General features: G+C 37.3%; 1 protein-coding gene across 1 annotated transcript in view; it reads left to right on the top strand.

Annotated features, from left to right (window-relative positions):
- The window catches only part of LOC125230337, a 62,948-nt gene extending 45,050 nt beyond the window's left edge, over positions 1 to 17,898 (top strand). The window contains exons 17-21 of the mRNA XM_048135468.1: positions 1,380 to 1,503; positions 11,616 to 11,704; positions 14,663 to 14,792; positions 15,741 to 15,832; positions 17,749 to 17,898. Coding sequence (XP_047991425.1) covers positions 1,380 to 1,503; positions 11,616 to 11,704; positions 14,663 to 14,792; positions 15,741 to 15,832; positions 17,749 to 17,898 — 585 coding nt within the window. The remainder of the gene's footprint in view (positions 1 to 1,379; positions 1,504 to 11,615; positions 11,705 to 14,662; positions 14,793 to 15,740; positions 15,833 to 17,748) is intronic.
- Positions 17,899 to 21,049: the final 3,151 nt, after the last annotated feature.

Consider the following 21,049-nt stretch of genomic DNA (forward strand, 5'->3'; position numbering starts at 1 on the left):
CTTCAGTTTTGACAATCTGGCTCATATTCTTAGCTTGATATGTGTTAAAATGTCAAATATTAATATTAGCGCCATCTAGCTGAGCGTACCCCAAAGGTGTAATGCCATCTAGTCCAGCGTACCTTATTCTGTATGGTACTGAGGTACGTTTTTGTCTTACGCAGTGTCTTGCGTGGGCGACGGTCGCGCGACCGTCGCCGTCGCGTCTCATCGCGTCGTCTACTTCCATATCGATAAGGTTTGTTTTCGTATGCGTCGCATCGCCGTCGCGCGACCATCGCGCGACCGTTGCCCACGCAAGCCACGGCGTTAGACTTTATCTGTCTATACGGAGTTATATATGTCTTTGGTGAGTAAGTATGCCCGTTTTTTCTGTAGACCAACGTTATAGGCACTGATCACACCAAAAGCGAGTAAGCGATGAGCTATGGGCGATAGAAATGAATAAAAGAAAGACTCTCTCGTGTAAGGGTCAAACAGATTTTAATGTATGGGTAATTTTTTTTTTTTTTTTTATGGGATAGGAGGCAAACGAGCAGACAGGTCGCCTGATGGTAAGCGATCACCGCCGCCCATGGACACCCGAAACACCAGAGGTGTTGGAGGTGCGTTGCCGGCCTTTAAGATGGGTGTACGCTCTTTTCTTGAAGATTTGAAGGTCGTATCGGTCCGGAAATACCGCAGGCGACAATTCAATTGGTTATATCTCTCCTGTGGACATTACAAAAGTTAAGAAAATCTAGTGCTAATTTTTAGACGAAATTCTAATGACGGGAAACATTTTTTTAGTTCTTGACACTCAAATACGAAAAACGGTATACGAATGTACCAGTCGTTAACATTTATAATATTGTCCACAGAAGTGACGTTTTTACTAAATCTTTTTGACCCGTAAATAAAAGTGACGCGATATAGCGTGAGTGAGTTATAGTTTGTCGCCGAGCGAATGAACTATAAATCGCTCGCACTCTCTTTTATTTACATGGGACGATTATATTTTGTTCCGTTTCTATTGCCGATAGCTCATAGATTTGAATAGGATCAGTGCCTTACATAGACCAGTCGTCAAATATCCCGCATTATTCATACAATTTCGCGACCGGTCTGGCGTAGTTGGTAGTGACCCTGCTTGCTAAGCCGCGGTCCCGGGTTCGAATCCCGGTAAGGGCATTTATTTGTGTGATGAACACAGATATTTGTTTTTGTTCCTGAATCAATGGATGTTTTCTATGTATATAAGTATGTATATCGTCGCCTAGCACCCATAGTACAAACTTTGCTTAGTTTGGGGCTAGGTTGATCTGTGTAAGGTGTTCCCCAATATTAAATTATTAATTATATTACATTAATTTGTTCATATTTTCGCAATTTTATTACAGGTTATCAGTTTCCTGAACTCCGTTTACAAACTGTTCGACGATCGTATCGAGTGCTACGATGTTTACAAAATCGAAACCATCGGTGATTCGTACATGGTGGCCTCTGGATTGCCCGTAAGAAATGGTACTTAAGATTTGTATGGATGTCTAAATCACTAATAAAAAGATTACTTTACTATGTAAATATGCCGTAACGTAAGTATACTCTGTCGCACCCGCCTCAATAAATTCTACTTTTCGATGGGAGGTCGGAATCAAAAGCGCTTACATTTTGAGGCTTGTCGTCCTTGGGCTACATGTAAATTTTAAAACGTAGGAGGTAACTATTTGACTTTAAGGGCCGGTTGCATCAAACTGTCTAATGCTCTTCCGGTGCGAACGCCATCTTAGAGGTTTCGTGTCGTGAATCATTTATTTTTCTTTTACTCATTAATATTATTTAAAGTGTAATACCGATAGCTTATTATGCAGTAAACTAATGTTGTGGTGAGAAGCTGATGAAGAATTAATCTCGAAACGCATTTAGCCTCTTTTTGTCGTCAACGGCCGGTAGTCCACGTGCTCTTGTAGCTAGCTATCAATTTACAAGTGCTAACTCACCGTACATTGTCGTACTTACCGTACTAAAATTATTAATAATTAGCTCATATGACCTTGACACTGGCGAAATAGTCCCAATGGACTGAAGCCGTTTAATTTTAAAAACTGAACTGAAACCGTCTATCACCGTTAAGAGGGGGTCGTACAAAATCCTCGAAAAGTGCATTCGGCGTTTAACAAATGCTGCTCACATTTCTAAATTAAATGAAATAAAATAAATGTAGTTATTATCTTAAAGAGTGTGTCTACAACTTTTGACTATTCACAATCTCCAATTATTAACGGTGTAATAACTAAACCCACACAAAGTTGACCTAAAATGAGAAAAACGTATGTCGCCGTTTAGTAAACTTTGTTAAAAAAATTCAATACTTTAGTTATAACATTAAGTGATTCTAAAAGCCAGATAAATGGACTACAGGTTTTGAGGTTTTTTATATTTTTCCTCTCAAAGGCAACAAAGAAATTTTACCTTAAATTTAAACTATCGTAAGATTTCCATACATTCGCCATTGCTGTCAGAATTCTCCTTTCGATTAGACGCCCTGAGCGGCTCATCGGAGGCAGACGTGTCGCCGGTCGCTCCGCGTTGACGTTTAAATTTGACAAATATTTTGACAGAAAATAGTGTACGTACACGAAAAACCATACCAGTGTAAAACTGTGCTCAAAATAAATAGGGTAAATCAATAATGTCAGGTGGAGATCCAATCTCATTTAAAGTTTAAAGGTGCATGGCTTGTGCATAAAAAATAAATAAAAATATATCACATTATTAAAGAAAATAACGAACACAACCGAATGAGTATAAATGATTTCATTCTAGTTCGGTTAAATTGAAAAAAGTTTCATGTTTTCTTTTACTCATCGGAATACATTTTCATTACGCTGGTATTAACAGTACGTCATTTTAAAAATATATATGACAGCACCTACGTCAAATTTTGTCAACCAAACTTCACAGGTTGTATGTAAACAATTACAATTTAATTTATTCATACATATATTCAGATACTTATTAATTGATTCTTACTTAGAAAAGAAAAAAGGGGAATGCGAGCGGGTATAGGTTTAGTGCTTCTAGTTCAAATTTAATTGTATATATAAAAAAATGTCTCAATTTCATTAAAAATTTACTCTGTGCATACCACGAACACGTAACCGTAAGTTGAAAACAATAATAATTATAAAGTACCAGCGGACCGCAAGGCGGTATGGGAGAGCAAGCAGCTACACGGGCGGTTCTACAAGGCCCTCACGGGACCCGATGTAGACCTGCTCGCATCGGTGAACTGGTTACGATTCGGGGACCTCTTCGGAGAAACCGAGGGTTTTGCCTGTGCAATTGCCGACAAAGTTATGATGACGAACAACTACCGGAAATATATCCTGAAGGACGGTACGGTCGACATTTGTCGGGCATGCCGCCGTCCCGGAGAGTCACTCAGGCATATCATCTCCGGTTGTTCTCATCTAGCTAACGGTGAGTACTTGCACAGGCATAATCTCGTAGCCAGGATCATTCACCAGCAGCTTGCTCTTCAATACGGCCTTGTGGACCGCGAAGTACCGTACTACAAGTACATACCTGCGCCAGTTCTCGAAAATGGTCGTGCCACGCTCTATTGGGATCGATCTATTATCACTGACAGGACTATTGTAGCCAATAAGCCTGTCATTGTCATAATAGATCGATCGCAACGCCGGGCCGTGCTCGTCGACATCACCATCCCCCATGATGAGAATCTCGTGAAAGCCGAGAAGGACAAGTCCAGTAAGTACCTAGACTTGGCTTACGAGATAACCGCCATGTGGGATGTTGATTCGACGATCATTGTCCCGATAGTCGTTTCAGCGAACGGTCTCATAGCGAAGAGTCTCGACCAACATCTAGAGAGACTCTCGCTAGGTGGTTGGATCAAGGGTCAGATGCAGAAGGCCAGAGGCCAGGCCAAGGTCAGATGATCTTGGACACGGCGCGGATAGTCCGACGGTTCCTCTCTCTGCAGCCCTAACCACCGGGTGCTGGCGGCACCCTAGGTTAGGTTTTTTATAATGTATTTATATATTTTGTATTGTTTTGTAAGTGGTTTTGTATTTTACTTTTATAATCATATTATAAAATAGCCTAGCCTGAGATTTAAAATGAATAAAGAGAATTATAAAGTACCTAAATATATATTTAGAAAGTTAACGCTCGTTTTGAATGAATGGCACTTCTCCACTCAACTAGACTAGACCAAATATTCATGGAACAGTCACCAGCATATATGACTATGAACGGCCGTGCAAAAATATCTAATTTTCTATAGGGGACCATAAGTATATGACGACATATTCCCGGCGTAAATTTGTGATGCTCCGTGACCGGCAAAAACATCGTCTCTCTTTCTAGCGTCTCGCGAGCGTAGCGTCGGGCCAACTGTATGGAAAAAGACGCCGCGTAGGCGCGGCTTAGCCATACAGTTGGCCCGACGCTACGATTGCTAGACGGCAGATGTGGGGAGTGTCCTTATCCGCAGAAATATCTGATCGGGTAGCTTAAAAATATTTGATTCCTTATAAATAAAAATCTAAATTACCCTCTCACTCGCATAAATATCTATCCATTGTTAAAGCAAATATATATCTTACGGGCTAGAAATCATTAATATGTAATTAAAGTGCAATAACAAACCCTACCTTAGTTGCCTTAGAGCGGTAAATTGTATGAGGTGATTTGACATCAGACTCACGAAACACGTGCAGTATTGTCAGTGCATATGTCTGTCTCATCTGTTGTTAAACTATGACAAGTAAACTTATTACAAATCTGATATCAGAAGCCTTTTTACAAGCTTTTATTCAACTTGCCTTGTTAGTATATCTTAGTTTGGGCCAAAACGTAGAAGCTAAATTTGACCCGCTTTCCGATTTGCGATTGAGCTGAAATTTTGCACACTTATGTAAATCACGTGACAATGCAATATTCTGGTATCATGGAGGTGATCTGATGATGGAGCAGAAAGGTGGTCAGAGGAACTCTGTTATGAAACGTCGTATCCCCATTGAGTAAGGGGTATTTAGAAACATCTCGGAGAGCAATAGATGATTTTTGAAAGAAAGGTACAGTCGGCTAAGGTAAAGCCTGTGCCAAAAATGATTTTTTTGCAAAAAAACTTATTATAAATTGGGAGGTGAATTTTTATATTATCTCTTCATATCATTAAGAAGAAAAACCGGCCAAGAGCGCATCGGACCACGGTCAGTGTAGGGTTCCGTTCCGTAGTTTCCGACATTTTACATATTGACAATTTAATAAATACCGTAATTTGGGGTGAATAGGGTTCCCGGGGTATATAATGCTATTATATTTAAATAATATCTTTTATGATTTATGTAAATAATATATTTACAGACATGAAAATGTCTGTCAAAGTAGGCATTCAAATTTATTGGATTTTTTACTCATTTTAACTTCATTTTTGTGTGAAATTTTGCTAAGAATTTGTTCATTATCCTTTTGAATGTAGTGTATACCTACACTTCTAAAGTTTATGTTTAACAGAAAATCATAAGACATATTTTCATTTTTATAAAGGTTTTCATGAAGAAAGCGATGCAACTGTGTTGGGGAACTTTTACGGGATGAACAAATATCCGCGGCCTGAGGGGTGAATAGGATCAATAATGGGGGAAACGGGTCGCAAAGGGGGTGAATAGGTTTACGAAGGGGTGATTAGGGTCGGAAGAGGGGTGAATTGGGATGTGTAGTCAATGGTTGTCAAATTGTATAAAAGATATATAACTTACCTAAAGTGATGTTTTTATGAATGACCTCTCTGTATATGGACGCAATTTATACGTCAATGTATTGCTTCGTAGTTAGACTAGATACAATAAATTAACATTTAGAAATGTTAATCACACTTCTGTCAACCACAAGTCAACGTTTCTACTTAAGTCCACAAAAATCACCCATGGTTGCTATAATACAAACGGATTACTTTAAAATAAAAATCATAAGTATGAAACTATACATCTAGGGAAGAAATAAAATTATTTTATTGAATAATTTTTGATTTGTTATTTTCAAGTTTATATAAATTCTCAATTCGCTCAAAGGTTGGAAGAGATCCCTTATAGGTATAAGTTCGCCTTTGTACACCATAACTACATATACTGTATTTTTATGTCCTAACTTGTCTTATGTACAATAAAGTGTTCACATACATACAAACATAAATTGAAATAGATATCATACACGAAAGAAAAAACGACAAGGCCCACTGGTGGCCGAGCCGGGAATCGAACCCGGGTCTTCAGCTTACGCAGCTAACGTCATTACCACTAGGCCACCCGCCCGCCGTGTGGTACCCGACGAAATTTCTCTAGTGTATGTTATCTCTGATAGGCACATTTTGACCACCTCGTATATGAATCTTTAAGGCCCTTTTGCACCAACCACTTAACTCAGGGTTAGTGGGCTGTCAACTATCAAATTCCATGTAAAATGGTGGGTTAACCCTCAGGTTAACCCTCCATATTCGTTGGTGCAAGTGGCACTTAGAGGATTAGGGTATAGCGAGAGAGATGGCGGGTTCGATTCCCGGCTCAGCCACCAGGAGGCCTTGTCGTTCTTACTTTCGTGCGTGATATCTATTTCAATGCATAAGTATGAAAACGGTTATGACTTTATTTTCAAGTAAGTAATTTTTGCTGATAAACTTTTTTTTCGGCATTCAATTTTGTAAGGTATGCTCCCAGCCGAAGATCAGCGCTGATGAAGAGGCACCAAAGAAAACACGTCCGTTCCATACAAAATTTATTAGCAGAGAGCGAAAATATAACCTACCCACAATCAATCGGCGCCTAATTACTAAACTACCCACATTTGTCACAAAATTATTTCAAAAATACTTAAGTCATTATCAGTTTGCCGTTAATATTTGTGGGATATTAAATTGGACCAGGAGTGATATTTAAAAAAAACTATACATTTATAACCTTTTGAATTTTGGAATTCGGTTAAAAAATCCGGCCAAATGAGAATCTATTTTCGCACAATTGTAAAACTAAATTATCTTTACTAGTTACCTCCAAAATACTAAATGAAATGACATCTATTGCGACTTAAGTAGTTTGCATAAATTAGTAACCCAATTCACCTAGAGATGGCGCTGTACTTTGGGCTACTTAGTACATCGTTTTCTGAAGATTTTGGATTCATGGGGTCGGAACGGGTATGAACTAACTTAATTTGTGGTGAATAGGGCCAAAACCGACTTTTGAACGTCGATAGCAGTTTTTTTATATGTGCCATGCTAATTTTTGACACAAAAAATCTTCCAGCGGTGTGAACTTCGGGTTGTCTTTGAAAATATGTCGTTTTATTTAGTAATTTTCGCTCACCCTAACGTTGGGGTGAATAGGGTCGGGAAGGGGGTGAATAGAGAAAAGTGCTAGGGTTGATTTTTTTGGATTACGAACAAAACCTGACCTGTCACGAGCATATTATATTTATTTTATCAAAAAATAAGGAACTAATATGTTATGAGTAGTCGGTAATGTATTAATAAAATAAATTTATCGAAATCTAGACATATGATAACCCTAAACCAACCTTTATAGTTATATGGTGCTCTGACGCAGTGAACAAGTAAGTATGGTCGTGGGCAGTGCGGATAACGTGTCAAAATATAAGCATAGTTTGTTGCTATTTTTCATGTTTAAATAACTTCTTAACTAACGTAGTGGGTACGAGTATTAAAGTAAAAGGTTCTCAGTGAATATTAGCTTGCCAGACATGTGTTTAGCTATACCATTGTATTGAGTGTTGTATCATAAAGTCAAACTAGGCATTTATTACTAATCACTACATAGTATAAAACAAAGTCGCTTTCTCTGTCCCTATGTCCTTATGTCCCTATGTCCCTTTGTATGCTTAAATCTTTGAAACTACGCAAGGGATTTTGATGCGGTTTTTTTTAATAGATAGAGTGATTCAAGAGGAAGGTTTATATGTATAATAACATCCATTAAATAGTGGAGAAGTACTGTTATTTTTGAGGTTTCTAATGTGATGTCGTAAATAATTACATGCGGGTAGATTATATTTATTTGTCTACCCCGAACATTTATATAAATTAATATCGGGTAGTTTTGTGTTGTTTACATCTCCGGTGACATTTTGCTGGGACGTCAGTCTTCCGCGACCACGGCCAGTGCAACCTGGCCGAAACGTTGGGAAAAAAGGTAAAAGTGTTGTTTACATCTCCGGTGACATTTTGCTGGGACGTCAGTCTTCCGCGACCACGGCCAGTGCAACCTGGCCGAAACGTTGGGAAAAAAGGTAAAAATAATGTTAATTAATCGCATTCGACCTGTATGTGACTTTAAATATGTGTACAAAGCGCGAGAACTTAGTGTTATCTTGATAAGGGATAGGGATAGCGATAGGGAAAAAAGGTAAAAATAATGTTAATTAATCGCATTCGACCTGTATGTGACTTTAAATATGTGTACAAAGCGCGAGAACTTAGTGTTATCTTGATATAAGGGATAGGGATAGCGATAGGGATAGCGATAGGGATAGCGATAGGGATAGCGATAGGGATAGCGATAGGGATAGAGATAGGGATACGGATACGGATACGGATACGGATACGGATACGGATAAGGATACGGATAATATGGGTATCGTTAAGAGGGATACGAATAATCGGTCGGCGGTCTCTTACAATCAAAGTGCTCTAAGACGATCGTTGTTTGCTTGCTTGAAGATTACGTTTGCGATAAGTATAAGCAAAATGTAAAAAAATGTAAGGGATAATAGAAAAAAAGTACTTTTTACCCACCGATCATATAGTGTCGAAATACGGGCTATGTGGATGTTTATAAAGGTTTCCCCAGCGTATATAGAATTACCTACGCTGTGGTCGATGTGTAATATTTCTACAATCATTGCAAGCAAAAGTATTATGTGCAATCGTTCTAAATATCATACCAGAGAAACCTAAGGATCCAAATGAAAATCTTAATGAATACTTTTATTACGCGGGTGAAGCCGCGGGTAAAAGCTAGTTATTTACTATGTGGGGTGTCTTTGATCACTTGCATGGGGTAACATTGACCATAATGACACATAGTTGATTATTGTCTGATTATGTCACGGTACTTGTTGAGACTGATAATTTGATCTCTTCTTGTGATAAATATTGAAACAATTGCAAATAAAGGTGGTTTTTCGAAGATGGTAATTTTTATTTTTCATCAAAGTAACCCCAAAATAGCGTTAAAGAGTTGTAATATTTGACTCTGCGAACCGTTTTTTATCTTTTCTTGAGATAAAATACTTTTGTAAGGGATTACATTCGATTACCATTAAAAAAATACATAGGGTATCAAAGTAACCCCAATGTCAGTTTAAGTTTGATAACATCGTTTTTTTTTGCGTACATTATTTTGTTACCTTTCTAGATTTTTAGCAGGAAAAGACTAAAAAAGTTGATGGTCCCATTTTTTCTTTCTTTGTTACGTTACATTGACCAATTATGGAATTTATACTTCTCTAACTTCTACATTTAATGGGTAAAAATACCCATTAAATGTAGAAGCTAGAGAAGTTTAAATTCCCAAATTGGTCAATGTAACCCCAGTTTACGGCAGACACCGTGAACCTTTTCTAATAATTCTCTTTTTATTTGAAAGAAAAATCGTTACGATACTAAAATATGCAATCTGAGATAAAAATGCTTTTCATATAGTTACAAACTTAGTTCAGAATTTTTTTCTGTAAAACTTTTATAAATTGTTCTACCTATCAAGTTCAAAATAATTTTCCTAGAAAGTCTTAATAAAGTTCTGCTTTTGAGATTTTTTCATATTTGAGAAAACAGCCCTTATTGCCTGAAATACGGCGACATTGATATTTGCTTTTTCGTATTTTGATGGTATTTTGACTGCACTGTTGTATTTTTTGCCATGCTAATTTGAACCTTATCTCTGAGCGATGTTTTTTAATTTTCAGTCACGTCACAGATGTTTATGACATAACATCTAGGTATTTAGCCATTTAAAAGAAACTACAAGTGGCTTTACAGACGTGGCGACTGCAACTGGTACAGGGCCTAAGCCATAATTTAAAATTATATTGTGATTTTTATATGTATTTGTGTTTTATTTAATGCTAAGTATGAGTTTCAACATTTTCAACTCAAGAAACTGAAATTAAGAGAAGAGACTAGGAAATTGGGTAAGATCAAGAGTCTGATGCAGATAGCGATGGCGGTATTGGATATGATAAGATATGCGTCGATATTCCCTGTCTTCCTTTGGGTCTCTGACTTGACTGCTGCTAGCTGTACTCTTTTCATTAGGTTTTTATTTTATACACATGCTTTATTTTTGTATAAACTAAATGATAAAAAAACCTAACGACCAAAAAGAATAAAGAAAATATCTGATAGTCTTTAATACAACCCGCATATACGTAATGCACAGCTCAGGCCTCTGAAGACCTGCAGGGCAATCATGGTCGCGCGATAAATGATAAAACATCGGGCCGTCCCTATCGCACTTACAAATAAAGCGATAGGGCTGATGTTTTATCATTTAGCACGCGACCATAATTGTTTGCCTGGAGGTATCGACCTTCACACACGTCTTTGAAAAATGTTTGCGGGGATAGGCGGGCTGACGATTTTTAATCTAAGTATAGAAAAGTAACGCAAAATGAAGTGCAAAGTAATTTGAAATACACCTAGGTAAACAATCAACTGAGTAAGGAACGTTATCTACATATTTAGGTAAATTAAAGTCACATGAGACATGTACAGAGAAGGAAAGCTAGATGACGCGTATTTTTTCTCTGTCTTCTTGTATGCTACCTTTTTTACAGTTTTAATTTCTCAAAGGAGGTCAGTAGTTGACTACAAACTCAAAATAACACTCTTGAAAAAAATTAAGGGTCACTGACCTTTCACAGTAAATTGAGGTAGTGTGAGTGAAGGGTGTTTGTGTGTGTAATGGGGTAATTTGACAGATTCTGAAAATTCTCCCTGCTCTACCCCCTCTTAAAGCGTTCGTTAAATTTTATTGTATAGGAAGTTCCATAGACGTCTGCTGCGTAACGATGATGTGTCTGTCAAATGTGGTTGATGCAACTGGCCCTAAAACTATGTCATTTCTTAAAACATCAACTTGCCAACAATGGACCTCCTCACTCCTGAGCATTTCTTATTTTTTTTGCTATTTTTTTATTTTGATTTTGGTCAATTGTACTCAGAATCACGAGTACTTTCAATCTCACTGGGAGACAAAAAGTGTCCCAGAATTTCCGTACATTTTTGTTACTTTCCTCTTTTGTTACCCCACACAACATGTACTGGAAATGGTAACAAAATAAGAAAAAATCGTATAGGACATTTTTTTTACTACTAGGATTGAAAAAGCTAGTGATTCTGAGTAGAAATTACCATATTTTTTTTTTCAAAAATATCACATTTCATAAAAGTGGCGAAAAAAAAATGCTTCCTCAGGCCTCGGTCCGTCTGACCCGTAACGGGCGGCGTCCGACGGCCCAACTCTCGCAACGGGCTAAAACCAACGAGGCCTTATTGTTTTCATCGGGTACTTATTGACTTTTTGATATTACAGGCAACAAACATGCCACAGAAATAGCAAGTATGGCGCTTGAACTCTTAGCTGCAACGGCACACTGCAGGTTGCCGCACCGTCCCGATCAGGTACTTAGGTAATTGTCTCCGTGTACTTGTTTGCCTTTTGCTTGCATGCAGCTTTTACGCCGTGGCTTGCGTGGGCGACGCGATGGTCGCGCGACGGCGATGCGACGCATCATACGAAATCAAACCTTATCGATATGGAAGTAGACGATGCGATGAGAGCAAGTATGGCGCTTGAACTCTTAGCTGCAACGGCACACTGCAAGTTGCCGCACCGTCCCGATCAGGTACTTAGGTAATTGTCTCCGTGTACTTGTTTGCCTTTTGCTTGCATGCAGCTTTTACGCCGTGGCTTGCGTGGGCGACGGTCGCGCGACGGCGATGCGACGCATACGAAATCAAACCTTATCGATATGGAAGTAGACGATGCGATGAGACGCGACGACGACGGTCGCGCGACGGTCCTGCGACCGTCGCGTCGCCCACGCAAGACACGGCGTTATAGTTTTTTTGTGCTTACCTATTATTTACTCGCTTTTGCCCGCGGCTTTTCTCGCTGTAAATTCAAAAATTTCGTAATGCTCCATACAAACTTCCGCCGCTCATTTTAGGGAAGTTGGGGTTTAGAAAGAGAATAAAACTAGCCTATGTCACTTTCCATCCCTTCAACTATCTCCACTTAAAAAATCACGTCAATTCGTCGCTCCGTTTTGCCGTGAAAGACGGACAAACAAACAGACGCACACACTTTCCCATTTATAATATTAGTATGGACAAAGACATATATAACTCCGTATAGACAGATAAAATCTAAGAAAAAAACGTACCTCAGTACCATACAGAAAAAGGTACGGTGGCCTAGATGGCATTACACCTTTGGGGTACGCTCAGCTAGATGGCGCTAATATTAATTTTGACATTTTAACACATATCAAGCTAAAAATATGGGCCACATTTCCAAAACTGAAGTTCAAAAGTTTTAAGCCTGTGTCAAGAGATGGCAGTCAATGCACTGTGATTACACAGTTTACTTTGACAGTAACTCTCTATAATACGCTCGATCCTCTTTGGTATGGATAATAGCATGGTGGCCAATAAGTGAGTGGACTGATGTTAGCCAGCCTCCGCAGCCGATGGTGCATATAAATACTATACAAAGTCAGTCGCAACAAAATTGACTTGGAAATCGTATGGTAATCGTTTGACGGGTCTGCCCTAGTAGTGACCCCGCCTGTTACGCCGCGGTCCCAGGTTCGAATCCCGGTAAGGGCATTTATTTGTGCGATGAGCACAGATATTTGTTCCTGAGTCATGGATGTTTTATATGTAAGTATTTATATATTACTAGCTTTTGCCCGCGGCTTCGCTTGCGTTAGAAAGAGAAAATAAGTAGTCTATGTCACTCTCCATCCCTTCAACTATCTCCACTTAAAAAATCACGTCGATTCGTCGCTCCGTTTTGCCGTGAAAGCGGACAAGCAAACAGACACACACACTTTCCCATTTATAATATTAGTATGGATATATATCGTTGTCTGAGTACCCGCAACACAAGCCTTCTTGAGCTTACCGTGGGACTCAGTAAATCTGTGTAAGAATGTCCTATACTATTTATTATTTATTTCAATATGATACTAGAGTTGTTAGTGGGTACGGTACAGTTACACCGCCCTGAATAGTCTGCCGTGAAAGAAAAGAATCAAGGAAATACGGAACCATTAAATTTTCTATGCCTGCCAGTGAACTGGTTTGTTTTCTTGCCATGCATGAATTTAAGAAATAATTTACTTTTCAGTACAGATGGTGTTTTTTATACGCACTAGTGCGAGAAGTGGTTCATTATATGACAGGTCGAAACTTCGGAGGGTCATCTGTACTGAAAAACTTTGTACGATACACGTGCGAAAAAGAAATTCGAAACGAGTGGCGATAAATTAAAACACGACCGAAGGGAGTGTTTTAAATCGACACGAGTTTCGAGACTTCCTTTTTTACGCACTTGTATCGTAATGTACTATTTCATTCAAAGACGCTCAAATTATTGCCTTTGTGATGCTCTACCATAGGTATAACTAGGTATACTTATACAATTATGTTTTGAAATGTTTATTTCTTTGAGCCATAGATGTAGTAAAGCTTACATGCAACTTATGTTAAATTGCATTGGCAATACAGCCCCGAAGCATCTTGTACAGTCAACAACACAGCTGTGACTACAAAGTGTCAGAAATATGTATACACACAGGCAATAAAGTTCTGTATACACATATGTACATAGACATAGACATTTTTTTAATAATATTATAAATATTATACGTTCATCAATAAAATTATTTAACAGCAACTAAATTAAGATTAATACAATTTCAGTCTAGTTATAATTTCGAATATTTAATTGAAAGATGCATTCATTGATTATATTACATATGATATGTCATTTAGATTTGTTAATTTGATTTTATACATAATTATTATTTTATTCTAATATATCATATTATTGGCACTTTGTATTCACAGCTGTGTTGTTGACTGTACAAGGTAATCAAGGTCTATATCCCGGATCCCGGTCAATATAAGTCTAATGAAGCTAACCGTGAATCATTCAAAACACGCTTTTTGGTTTGGTCTTATAGATTTAGCTCCAGAGGTAGTCCCAAATATTAAAATTTTTACCTTCAAAACAAGGACCATATAATGCCGGGACAGACAAAGCCTTTTAGGTTTAAAACTAGATGGCGCTGTTTCGCAGCCTGGAAGTGGCCAAAATCATATTTTCCCCAAACATTTTTGCTTGTTTTTATTTTTAATTAGAACAAAATGACATGCTTCTTTATTTTAATATCATCATATCACGTCAATACACATTTTGAAAAAAAAAAATTGTATGCATCATCAGTATAGTTATGATAGTATTTAATAGATGGCGCTAAAAAATGGAGGTACGATTCTTAGTGTGAAGATTGTAAATCCTATATAAATAATACTTGCTTCAAAATGAACAATCCTTTAATTAATGTACAGACGTTATGCATGAGAAGCGGCATCCACACTGGGCCTTGCGTAGCCGGCATCGTTGGGAGCAAGATGCCGAGGTACTGCCTCTTTGGAGACACCATCAACACGGCTAGTCGCATGGAAAGTACTAGCGAGCGTAAGTAGCAGAGCTAGAATACCTATAATACTAATTACTTAAGTAAGTATGTAAGTAAACACTTTATTGTACAGGAAAAGAATACAGCACATAATATTTAAAATAAAAAGTTTCAGTACAAAGGCGAACTTATCCCTTTAAGATCCCTTAAAGGAATAAGTTCTCTTCCAGTTAACCTTTGAGCATTTGAGGGAGAGTTTGAGACGGTAGACATCCACATAATACAAACACTACAAAATAACAACAATACATTTTTCATTCCTTATTCTAACACGCAGTATATATTAATACATAAATATATAAATAATCAATAAATATTTAATACTAATTGTCTGGTAGCTACTAACCTTAACCTTTTAACGGGCAAACTCGAAGAAATCGAGAAAAACCTCATTGCCCTCCTCGAGTCCTAAAAATTCTGTGCAAATAAATACAAAAATATAATCATTTTTTAGACACATACGGGTCGAACGCGATAATAGTTATTTATTATACAAGGGGGCAAAGTTGTATTTTAACGCAGAGTGTGGAATTGAAAACGAGCAAGTGAAAGGATTCTATAGTTGAACTACGAGCGAAGCGAGTGGTTCGAGAATAGAATCCTGAACTTGCGGGTTTTTTAACACACGAGAAGTAAAATACATTTGCACCCGAGTGTAACACAAAACGTTTCCCCTCACTATAGCGAGGAAACTACAACGCAAAAAATGCGTTTATTACTGCTTCCAGTAGTTCCACAGGTAGTAAATCATCTTTATTGCTAGATTCACCTACTTTTATCAATTTTAAAGCAGTTAATTTGACTTTATTCAAGGTCAAATTACTTTACCCACTAGTGGATAAAATGCGTTTTTACCCGCTGGTATTAAAGGACAAAACACGTGTTTCCGAGCTAGTGAGGGGAAAAAGTTTTTTTCAAAGTAGTGACGATACGTGTTTTGCTTTCAGCAATGAAGATTCAAATATCTGACGACGTCAAGAGAGCTCTGGATCGGAACGGCAGGTTCATCACTTCCCCTCGAGGAGTAGTTGATGTCAAGGTACTTAAATGATTTCAAAATAGTATTTTAAACAATCGTGATATAATACAAAGCTTTTCAGTCTAGTACCATGTTTAGGCCACGAAGCTTGCTGAGTGGCCTAATAGTACGGTACTATAATAATAATAATATCACTGATCTTAGACACGGCGCGTATAGTCCGACGGTTCCTCTCTCTGCAGCCCTAACCACCGGGCCGGGAGCTTTGGGTCCTGCCCCGCTGCTGGCGGTACCCTAGGTTAGGTTTTTTATAATAATTATGTTTTATATATTTTTATTGTTTTGTAAGTGGTTTTGTATTTTACTTTTATATCCGTATTATAAATAGCCTAGCCTAAGATTTAAAAGAAATAAAGAGAATAATAATATCACTATATTGTATACAATACTTTTTCTATGAGTCATCATCTTCATCATCAATGGAGGAAAAATATCATCATTCAAGTTAAATTAATGTTAATAGCGACGTTCACAGTTGTATCAACATCGAATTACCCGGCAACCAATTTTTTGTAATAACCGTCTCTGATTGGTCGATAACGCGATAGATAAAAAAAATGTGTTTCAGATGCAAACTTTGCCAAATATAATATCGCAAATTAGTATGGAACTTGTATGAAGTACTTTTTTTTTCAGTTAACTAAAGTGAAGTGTAATGAAATATTATAGTTGACTAAGGGCCACTTGCACCAACGAAAATGGAGGGTTAACTCGAAGGTTAGCCCACCATTTTGTATGGAATTTGACAGTTGACAGCCCACTAACCCTGAGTTAAGTGGTTGGTGCAAGTGGGCCTAAGTGTCAAAGACTATCCAACACTGAAAAGTCAGCACGTATATTTTAGTCTGTGGTGTCCTAATTGACAGATTAAAATGGACGAGTAGAAAAACAAACTTTTTCCCTTACTAGCTCGGAAACACGTGTTTTGTCCTTTAATACCAGCGGGTAAAAACGCATTTTATCCACTAGTGGATAAAGTAATTTGACCTTGAATAAAGTCAAATTAACTGCATTAAAATTCATAATAGTATGTGAGTCTAGTAATAAAGATGATTTACCACCTGTGGAACTACTGGAAGCAGTGATAAACGCATTTTTTGCGTTGTAGTTTCCTCGCTGTAGTGAGGAGAAAAGTTTTGTGTTACACTCGGGTGCAAATGTATTTTACTTCTCGTGTGTTAAAAAACTCGCAAGTTCAGGATTCTATTCTCGAACCACTCGCTTCGCTCGTGGTTCAACTATGGAACCCTTTCACTTGCTCGTTTTTCAATTCCACACTCGGCATTAAAATACAACTTTGCCCCCTTGTATAACAAATAACTATTTCACAGTCATATCTGCCATTTCTTGAGCCATTCGTCCTTAAGTAGCTTCTACTCCTGGTTGAAAAGCCAAGTCGAGTATAAGTACTCGTAAATTGCATCGTTTATTTCCATTTAATATAAGATGCTCAATAATTTCAAATTATAATTTCCTATGGAACGGTCCATCACGGATGATTCCCAGACATATATTTTTATCATAAAAAAGTCTAAATATTAAGATAGCGTTCACCGGTTGTCTGGTAGAATGCAAAGCAAGGCTGCCGTTTGACGGATAAGATTGAGCGTAGAAAAATCAGTATAACCAGGTTAACCTAGTAAATCCATACTAATATTATAAATGGCAAAGTGTGTGTGTCTGTTTGTTTGTCCGTCTTTCACGGCAAAACGGAGCGACGAATTGACGTGATTTTTTAAGTGGAGATAGTTGAAGGGATGGAGAGTGACATAGGCTACTTTTGGTCTCTTTTTAACCCCCCGCATCCCTAAAATGGGGGGTGGAAGTTTGTATGGAGCATTCCGCAATCTTCGAACTTAACGTGAGGGAAGCCGCGGGCGAAAGAGTCAGCTATAATTGTGTCCCTTTGTTTTCAGGGTAAGGGTGAGATGGTGACGCATTGGCTGGAGGGTCGTTCGGGCCCGTCGCCCGTCCGTCTTTCCTCTAGCATCGACTGCAGCGGCACCGCTCCTAGTTTTCTCGCGCGTATCCATTCGCAGCGCGGGCGGGAGAATAGACCACATTAATACCCCCTTAATAAACGTTCACTAAAGTTATCAAGCCGATAAAAATCGTTTGTCCCTTTCCGGCGTATTGATGTGATAGAACAGGACAAACGATTTTTATCGGCTTGTTAACTTTAATGAACGTTTATGAATAAGCGGGTTAGTATTTCTTCTTCTTCAGTCGTTCCCTCAATGATGAGGATCTTGACATTCGTGACACCATGACATTCTGTTGAAGAACCTAGTTTTCAATTAGATGCTTTTGGTCCCTCCCTTCATAGGCATCTAATTGAAGGGATTTTATGTTCAAATATTTAATAAACGGTTGTACTCACGTTATTATATAGCAACAGTCGCGATAGAATAACGTAAGTGACTGTTCATTAAATATTTGATGATGTCTCACGAAAGTTCAACATGTAGCTAGAGATTTTATGTTTACACCAATGATATTGTATATGTTAGAAGTATCAATTGTAAGGCAGCTGATGTGTATACATCGCACTGCTTCTATACAAATCATTATATGATACACGGAGTAATTCAAAGCTGTACTATGGTATGACTTCGTGCATCATACGACAGTAGTTACGTGGTGTTTTAAAAAACATTGATTTTAGGCCACGATTTTTTTATTAATATTTTATGACTAATCACAGACAAATTAATGATTACAATTGAGACTAATTCAGGATCGGGACAAGTGGCGTACTAGAAGAGAGGCCTATGCTCAGCAATGGGCGATAGAAGGTTGATATGATGATGATTATTTTAATTTTCAGCTCGATATTATGTGTCGTGTTCAGAAAGCTTTTGGTAAAATATATTATTTCTTTAAATCTTTAAGTTTTCGCTTATTGTCAAAACTAGGATATTTTTATTGTCATTTAAGAATACCATAGAGAGCGTGATGCTATTTCTTATTGTATATACTTTTATGTGTTAAAAATATGTTAGAGATATTAGGTAGCCTAAGACATACCTAGTCAATCGCGTTATTCAAAAATGTCAAGATTTTTGTAGCTATGTAACGTACTAACCAATTGTACCAAATAAATGTTTATATAATAAGTAAAGGCGGAAAACGGAAAACGATGTAAAATCAAGAAAGGAGAATGCATTAAAATAAGGAATTAAGGATACATTTTATACGCGAACGAGAGCAAAGTTATAATGAAATATAAGTATGTATTTATAGTTGCGGTTTTATTTATTAAATACCTATACTTAGTATATGTACCCGTTTAGTTAGAAACACATAACATTTTATTGTGAGTGTGGCCACGTGTTGGTTATAATTAATATTGTCCATTCCTTTTTTGTAAAGTTCTTAAATTCGACGTAGGTATTTTGTTTTCGTCTTAGTGCTATGCTACAGATGTAGTGCTAAAAGGTTTTCCTTCGAATTTTTCCAGAACGTTCGAATTTGTCATGTTAGTTCAGACAGTGCCTGTACGTTTTCTACTGACACTTGACTGTAATAGCATGACACGTTCGTTCGTTTCCGTAAGAATATGAAGGAAAATCTTTTCAAACTACATCTGTAATTCTGTATATTGCTATGCTAGTTTGTTTTTTTCTCATTTTGGCTATTTTTTATTCGGTTTATTTGTCAAATATATAACTTCCTATAATAGGTTACTTGACCCTTTTTTAAAGTCTGTCTTATATGAGTACTGCTCAATTAACCGAAATAAAATATTACCATATTTTATTATAACTTAAAAAAAGCAAAAATTATTTTTAAAATATACTTTTAAGTAATCAGGCGAAAACAACACAGTCATGTTAATCTATAGATTATCTGGGCATCAGGTCATTCTATTAGAAAACAACATTTTCTGACTTTTTAAGTATGAAGGCATAAAGTTCAATATGTCGGTGATTGTTTTGTCATGCAGTAAGGTTTGAATTGGATGACGTCACTACATCGCTGACAGCGTTTTCGGTGGCCAAAATAAATAAAAGATTACACTCATTTTTAATCGAAAATACGTCATACTTTTAAAACCCAAAATCTATAAATATTGTTGTTTTATGTCAAATGCTGCAGAAGACAATCAATTATTGTGCCCAATTCGATATGAGTCTAGTAGCCTATTCTTACTCGTAATCTAAAAAATATCACTAAAATCTTATGACGATAGTATAAGCAGGACGCACTGAAATCAAAATGAAACAATTCTACATAATGAGGAGTTACAAATCAAAACAATTCATAAACATTTATAATAACATTTAATTGACACTTCGTTAATACAGAAAGATTGGCCTTGAAGTCTCTTATGTGTAAATAATTTATATCTTACAACGACATGATCGTTAATAATGATCATTACCCAAATGTCCGAAAAACTTAACGATATTTACAATAGGCAAATAAGGCAGACAGAATATATTTCTTCCCCTTCTTGAAAAATATTTCATTGTAGTATGGTCCAGTTTAACTTTATGTGTATGCACTGGAGTCCATGTTTCTGTGTGGTCTGTGCTGAATTAATGCGTCTTAGTCCGTTTTCACATTATTTCGGACCGATATCCCATACATTACAGGCGCCATCTTGGTTTTTTCCATTGCAATCCATCCGATATCGGATCGGATAATGTGAAAGCGCACTTAGGTGTTGGACCTGCATCTGCAGTGTATAGTATACGTCCTTAGCGTGAAACAAAACCGGCCAAGAGCGTGTCGGGCCACGCTCAGTGTAGGGTTCCGTAGTTTTCCGTATTTTTCTCGAAAACTACTAAACCTATCAAGTTCAAATCAATTTTCCTAGAAAGTCTTAATAAAGTTCTAGTTTTGTGATTTTTTCATATTTTTTAAACGTCTGGTTAGAGGGGGGGACACACTTTTTTTTCCTTCAGCAGCGATTATTTCCGAAAATATATTGATATTATCAAAAAACGATTTTAGTAAACCCGTATTCATTTTTAAATACCTATCCAACAATATATCACACGTTGGGGTTGGAATGAAAAAAAAAATCAGTCCCCACTTTAAATGTACCCTAACAAAGCATTTTTTTCCACTTTTTATTTTGTCGGCGTGATTGATATACATATTGGTACCAAATTTCAGTTTTCTAGTGCTAACGGTCACTGAGATTATCCGCGGACGGACGGACGGACGGACAGACAGACATGGCGAAACTACAAGGGTTCCTAGTTGACT

The sequence above is a fragment of the Leguminivora glycinivorella genome, chromosome 10, assembly GCF_023078275.1.
Source record: "Leguminivora glycinivorella isolate SPB_JAAS2020 chromosome 10, LegGlyc_1.1, whole genome shotgun sequence".
Classification (NCBI taxonomy): domain Eukaryota; kingdom Metazoa; phylum Arthropoda; class Insecta; order Lepidoptera; family Tortricidae; genus Leguminivora; species Leguminivora glycinivorella.